Raw genomic sequence first — 7,257 nt, 5'->3', positions numbered from 1 at the left:
CTTATGGTGAGGGCGCGCCCCCCCCCCCCAGCTCACTCATGTTGGAGTCCCTCGTGGGGCCTCTATCCTGCTAAGGACCCTCCCCCTAACCCTGTTCTGCCACCCTTGCAGAAAAGTAGTCCTGAAGAACGAGAAAGGATGATTAAGCAACTGAAAGAAGAGTTACGGTTAGAAGAAGCAAAACTCGTTCTGTTGAAAAAGTTGCGGCAGAGTCAAATTCAGAAGGAAGCCACCGCCCAGAAGGTGTGTGCTTATCCCGACCCCCTTAGACCCTTGCACCTCCAGGTCAGTGGGAAGCCATTTAGAACAGGGGGTGATGAGCCACTATCCTTACCTGATCTCCCCCCTTTCTCCTTGCCAGTAGCGAGAAAGGCAAGTCAGGGAAGAAAGAGGGTTTCCTCAGGGGAGTGTGGGGCAAGTTTGAGTGCACGTTATGGACTCTGAGGTGCTCGTTTTGAGCTTAGTTAGAAGGAGCCCAGAGTACATGTCAGTCTAGAGTATTCTGGAGCTGGCTGTGTAAAGCTCCCTGCTGTTAGGCTGCAGGTATCGAGCAGACAGCACCAATTGTCTTTCATGCTGCTGGAAGCACATTTCTGGGTTAAAAGTCCATTTCCAGAAAGGCCTTCTGCCCCATTGGTGGCTATGAAGGCCATGTGGACAGATGTCGAAGTGCCCCAGGGGTGCACACCTGCCTTCCCCACCCCTCCAGTATACGTGTCTGTGTCTCAGTCTCATGCGGGGGGGTGGCGGCGGGGCTCTGCACACCTTTCAGAGGATACTGCTCTCCTTGACTCCTCCCTAGAGCCCAAGGCTTTGCATTCGGCTTCTGGATTTAGTTAAATATGGATGGCAAATTAAGTCGATTTTTCTTTTCCTTTTTTTTTTTTCCCAAGAGGTTTTTTTAATATTTATTTGTTCAAAGAACTGGTGAGATAGGGACCCCAAACATGGTCTTCATCCCATGATACATCCCCAGCCCTCCCCAGAGCATGGGCATGCCTGTGTCCTGCATTTTCTGGGAGGTCTGCAGATAGGAACCCAGAACCTGCCCATGTTGGTTAGCCTTGCAAAGCATTGTATTATCTGGACACAACTATCCAGTCCCAAATTAATTTTGCTGGACTTCTTTAGTGTCCCATCCTGGGAAGGTTCTTGGTTGGAGATAAAGTTAACTTCCATGTATTTCATCACTATCTCAGTAAACCTGAGAATAAGTGCATTGTGGAAAGTAAGAGCCAGCAGTGTGTACAACACGTTGGTCAGCTTGAGAAGGGGTGGGACGGTGGGACCAGCAGATGGCATAATGGTTATGTTGCTGGACACCCATAGTCAACTGCAATTTGAGTTCTGAACTTGATAGCTTAAAACTCACGCTGGGTGTGTGCGTGTGTGTGCATGCCCAAAATCCCAGTAGGAGAAGGGATTGCAGTATGACCATCCCCCCAGGGGATGATTTGCTTTCTGCCTGTCTCTCTCTGTCTCTCCAGCAAGAAAAAAAAAATCCAAAATCTCTCAAAAAAGGAAAGAAGGGAGGATAGGACAACACATTTTCCTGGTCCGACTTGGAAATTGTTTTCTTTTTTGAATTGCCACAGGATGCATGCACTCACCAGAAAGAGAAAGAGAAAGCGAAAGCACCCGCCCCTTTGGTGGGGCATGATGCTACAGTCCCTTCTCCTCCATTTCTCCATCCTGTCAGGAATTTGGACATGCAGGCATGCACGTACATGTACCTGGCACTTTTCTGAAGCCTCCGTGGCTGGGATTCAGAAATGTGGTCTGCCCACCACTAGGCTACAGGATCAGCCTGGAAAATTTAATTTGAATCCCTACCGTCCACCCCGTTAGCAGCTAGGTGGACAGAGCCTACCTGTTCATTTTTTCTGTTCTCTTGGTTTTTTTTTGTTTGTTTTGTTTTGTTTTCTAGGGGGGGGGGAGGGTTTTGCTATAGGGCGCGTGTGCTCGCCAGAAAGACAGACAGAGAGACAGAAAGTGAGAAATCACCCCCCAGGGGGGATGGCCACGCCGCAATCCCTTCTCCTCCATTCTCCTCTCGGGATCTTGGGCACGCATGCACACGCGCCCGGGGTGAGTTTAAGCCACCAGGTCTGGGACTCGAACCATGGTTGACTACATGGGAGTCCAGCGACATAGCCATTACACCAACTGCTGGTCCCAATTTTTTCTGTTCTCTCGTCAATGGCTAAAGACAGTGAAGTAAAACAAGTGGGCCGCTCTCCTTTCTCTAGTGGAATCTCTGGCTTTAGAAAGGGCCCAGTCCCAATGTTATGTCACCAGGATTGGGACTGACCCATCTAGGTCATGGTCCTTTGCCTCATTCCCTACTGCCACCAGCATTCCCACTCCCAGAGGGCAGAGCAGGTTCTGGGGCTCTGTGTGGGTGTTGGGGAACAACCAGAAAGTGATGCTGAGAATGAGAGACAGGAGGTTTCTAGAAAAATCTGTCCTGGGCCCACGGGGAACACCGACTCCCGTCAGCAAAGATATTTGCAGGCAGGAAACAGAAGCTTTGAGCCTGATACACTTGGAGTAGGAAGAAAACCAGTCTCCCTCCATCTGAGCTGCAGGCCAGTACCTACCAAGCCAGCACCCCCTCACCTTCCCTGTTCTGTCTTGCAGCCCGCAGGCTCCGCAGGGAGCACCGTGACCACCCCTCCCCCGCCAGTGCGATCCCTGCCGGCAAACCATCGCTTCAGGTCAGTGTCCCCTCTCCCAGTGACTGCTGCTGCTTAAGGTCGGGATGGGCCCGTCAGTCTTCTGATCAGCCCTGATCCAAGTCCTGTGAACAGACATTAATCCTTCCAGGTAGGCTGGAGCAGGCCTTCTGGCCACAGCCCAGGGGAAAAGGTGTGCGTGTGTTCCCCAAAGGGCATGGCCCAAATAGGCCGCTGATGTCTGTAAGTTTTGTTTATTGAATTCCTTCATGAGAGAGACAGGCAATCCCAACAGGACCTTTACACGTTGATCCATTTGTAGCCAAAGCCTACCCGATCTTGAGCACATGTGCCCACGTGCTCAGAGAGGTTCCTGGACTCAAACCCAGGAGCTTTCTCACATCTGTCCAATTGCATCACTGCCCTGCTACCTCCATGCCCTTTGGCCTCTGTTGGTGTCATGCACCGAAATCATGGCTGACGATGGGAGGCCCTTGTCCCCAACAGGATGGGCAAGAGATCTAAGGGCCTGGGCAGACCAGGCTGCTTCATACCAACTCTCCCAAGGGTGGTCCGGGCTTCCTGCAGCCTGGCTCGGCCGCACCTCCTCTCAGCTCAGCTCATGTTGTCTGACCATAGGGCACCCTCGAGGTGAGACAGGCGGAGGGCTCACTCCCAACCACACAGAGAAGGCCTGTCCCTCCACAGGCCTAAGCCCCTAGTTCACACCAGCAGGTGAGCGGCTCCTATCCCATCCTGGCACAGCTGCTCTTCTGCCTGAGCTAGGGCCGGCATCGTGCCTCAGTGTAGCCTCATTGGGACAGCTCAGTTCTGCCTGAGCCCAGGTTTGTTGAGCTCTTGTGGGAATCCTTTGTTCCTCCATATTCAGCATAGGCATTTTGAGACCAGCAGATGGCATAACAGTCACATCGCTGGACTCCCACATGGCCGGCTGCCATTCTCAGGTCCCCAGCCCTGTGGCTTGAAACTCATGCCAGGCACATGTGCATGTGTGTCCAAAATCCCAAGAGGCGAATGGAGGAGGAGGAATTGCAGCCTGGCCATCTTCTATTGGGGGTGATTTCTCACTTTCCCTCTTGCTGTCTCTGTCTCTCTGCCACCCAGAGAGCACATGTACCCTCAGGGAGGAACCTCTGTTTAAAAAAAAAGAAAAGAAATAGAAGAAGGAGGCATTTCAGCTCATTTTATTTTTTACTTCTCTGTTACTTTTATTTTTTTAAACAAGTATGTACTTTTATATAAAAAAAAAAAAAGTAAGTCACTCGTGAGGGTTTAAAAAAAAAAGCCCTCGTGAAGCCCGGTCTTCCTTGTTGACAGACCTCTTCAACCCGAATGCCTGGCAGCATCATCCCACCTCCCCTGGTCCGTGGCGGACAACAGGTGTCCTCAAAGCTGGGACCACAGGCGAACTCACAGGTCGTCATGCCACCGCTTGTCAGGGGGGCCCAGGTAAGCGGGGCGGGTGCATGTCCGGGTGGCCCTGGGAACTGCCCACCTTGGGGCTGAGGCATCCCTGCGCTTCTGTGGTTCGTCTCAGTCGGATTTATCACCCCTCATCCCACCCCACCCCACAGCAAATCCACAACATCAGACAACATTCCAGCACAGGGCCTCCGCCCCTCCTCCTGGCCCCCCGGGCTTCCGTGCCCAGTGTGCAAATTCAGGGACAGAGGATCATCCAGCAGGGACTCATCCGCGTCGCCAACGTCCCCAACGCCAGTCTGCTGGTCAACATCCCACAGGTGAGGGTCCTTGCCGTCCCAGGGAGTGCTGTATGTCCCCCCTCCACAACCTCTCCCCATAGGTCCCCTGTCCAAGGGACACAGTCCTGTCTCCCAGGGTGGATTAACCTGATCTTCCTGCTCTTTCAGAGCTGGGCAGGGTTGTAGGGATGTGACAGTCACGGGTAGATTTAGCCCTCTGATGAGAAGGTGGGCGTGCAGATCTGGGCTGGATGCAGGGCAGGCCAGGTGCTGAGGTCTTGTGGTGTGCTCAGTGTTCCTCATCACAGAGTTGCATTGGGCTGGCAAGGCTGGCATGTGGGAGGCAGCAGGTTTTGAGGGGTGAGGGTACCCAGGTGAGGCAGGCGATGGGTCTAGAGGCGGCTCAGGGATCAGAGCCCACATCACCCGTCCCCAGCCGGCTCCTGCTGACTCCAGTCACGCCTACAAATGTTCTCATGGCACCAGCGCGAGTCTATTCTTAGCTGCGTCCCTTCACCTCTGTACTGAGCTTCCTAGATGGGGAGGGTCAATCCCCACCCCCTGGAAAGCAGGGCGGGCAGGCTGGAAACTAGAGCCTCCTCTGACAGGAAATTGCTGGGTCTGCCTGCAGGGGCCGTGGCTGAGGGGTGTGTTCGCTCCTCGTTCCTGCCCGCCTTCCTTAGGCAACAGCTAGGCCAGCAGGGCTCTGGGCCGTGTCCCTGTCCCCTGTAAGGTTAGGTTCCAGTGCAGAGACAGCCAGTTCTGACCCCACACGAGTGTCCTGAGCTGCCCAAGTAGGCAGCTTTGCTCATCCGTACACAAACCTCTGTCCAGTCCCTACTTAATTTCCTCATGTGCCTCGAGGGAAGATCCGAGGCGGGCTGTGGTTGGGGCCTGCAAGGAGGAAGAACTGGCTGGTCGCAGGCAGAGAGACCTGAGTCAGATCTCAGTCGCTGATTGGAGGTGGCCCAGCTGTGTGTGAAGGTCCTAGGAACTATCCTGGGCTCGCCTGGAGGTGATATGTGCAGCTTTTCTCAGATTTCCAAAGGCATCCGCACCCCACAAAGCTAGGGCACTGGCGTGGGCAGCTCCAGATTTGTGTGGCAGATAGAGGCCAGCCCCAGGGGTGCCAACAAGAAAGACAGCAGAGCAGGAGCAGTGAGGCCTGGAGCAGGGCAGGGTCGGTCCAGGCTGCTTTGTCCTGTGACCTCCTAGGACTCTGCACTTCCCAAACATCACAGTACAGGCAGACACCCACGGGAGTAAGCATGGATGCTGTAATGACAACCCAGTGTCGTCACCTCTGGAGGGAGGGGGAGCAGGGGCCCTGGGGGGGTGCTCACCTGGTCGTGGTGGTGGTTTTGTGGGTGTCCTCATATCATGAAATGCATCATGTTGGGGTTTTCAGATGTGTGCCGCATGTTGGTGCCCACTGGCCACAGTGAGTGCAGATGACAGCCGGCTCCCAGGGTGATGTGTTTAGTGCTGCTGTCACAGCTGCTTGCTGGCGTCCATGAACCTGTTGACTGTCAAGCAACTCATTACTTTTTATTTTATTTTTTTAAATTTTTAAAGATTTTTGCCACAGAGGGGCCAGCAGATGGCATAGCAGTTACATCTTTAGACTCACACGTGGCTGACATGGTTCAATTCTAGGACCCGGTGGCTTGAACATCACGCTGGGCATGTGTGCGTGCATACCCAAGATCCCAGGAGGAGAATGGAGAAGGGATTGTGGCGTGGCCATTTCCTTTGGGGGATGATTTCTCACTTTCTCTGTCTCTGTCTCTGGCAAGCTCACGAGAATAATAAAGACAGTAAAGTAAGAAATCATCCCTCCCTGGGACTGGCAAGTAGTGTGGTGTTTAAGGGTGCTGGACTCCTACATGGCTGACCGCAGTTCGAGTCCTAAAGCTGGCAATTTACTTTCTTTTTCTCTCTCTCTGTCCCTCTCTGGTCAAATTTAAATAAATAAATAAAGTTAAATAAAATCTTTAAAAAAAAAAAATGAAATCACCCTTTCCCCCTCAATTTTCCTCTCAGGATTCTGGATACATGTGAACACACACCTGGTATATTTTTCAAGCTGCTGGATCTGTGACTTGAACTGCTGAATCAGCCATGTAGGGATCTATCACTTTAATCACCATATCACCTACTGGCCCCTTGGATATACTTTTTTGTAAATTGTTTTTTATTTTTTATTATTATTTATTATTTTTAATTTGCTATAGTGCATGTTGGCTCACCAGAAACTGAGAGAACAGGAAGAAAGCAAGCTGTGAGGTTTGGGACTCAGACCGCATCAGCCATGTGGGAGCTCAGTGCCCTAACCACCGTGAGACCTGCTGGTCCTCAGATTTACTTTTTAGGGACTCAGTCAAGTGCAATATACTGGCAGGACCTGCTTCCAGGCAGGTGCACCTCACAAGCCTGCTGACCAGATTGTTGTCTCCCCACAGCCCACCCCGGCATCGCTGAAGGGGACTACGGCTGCCTCTGCTCAGGCCAACTCCCCCCCCACCAGCGTGGCCTCTGTGGTGTCCTCTGCTGAGTCCCCAGCCAGCCGTCAGGCAGCCGCCAAGCTCGCGCTACGCAAACAGCTGGAGAAGACGCTGCTTGAGATCCCCCCACCCAAGCCCCCCGCCCCAGAGATGAACTTCCTGCCCAGTGCTGCCAACAACGAGTTCATCTACCTGGTCGGCCTAGAGGAGGTGGTGCAGAACCTCCTGGAGACGCAAGGTGAGCAGGAACTCAGCCCTGAAGGCTGGTGGTCCAGGTGCACATTCCATGGTGGCCCGTGACAAGGTGTGTAGTGGGGACACCTGGGGCGAAGTGACCGCCTTGGCTCTTCGGAA

At 53.1% G+C, this 7,257-nt stretch overlaps 1 protein-coding gene across 1 annotated transcript in view; it reads left to right on the top strand.

The window, feature by feature from the left end:
• Positions 1–7,257, top strand: part of GATAD2A (GATA zinc finger domain containing 2A) — a 94,546-nt gene that overhangs the window by 74,627 nt on the left and 12,662 nt on the right. Inside the window, 6 exon segments of the mRNA XM_006147092.3 lie at positions 112–243; positions 2,641–2,689; positions 2,692–2,717; positions 4,014–4,145; positions 4,271–4,438; positions 6,862–7,141. Of these exon segments, the coding sequence (XP_006147154.1) occupies positions 112–243; positions 2,641–2,689; positions 2,692–2,717; positions 4,014–4,145; positions 4,271–4,438; positions 6,862–7,141 (787 nt within the window).

The sequence above is a fragment of the Tupaia chinensis genome, unplaced genomic scaffold (genome assembly GCF_000334495.1).
Source record: "Tupaia chinensis unplaced genomic scaffold, TupChi_1.0 Scaffold000201_1, whole genome shotgun sequence".
In the NCBI taxonomy this organism is placed as follows: domain Eukaryota; kingdom Metazoa; phylum Chordata; class Mammalia; order Scandentia; family Tupaiidae; genus Tupaia; species Tupaia belangeri.
This window is presented reverse-complemented; position numbering and strand designations above follow the sequence as displayed.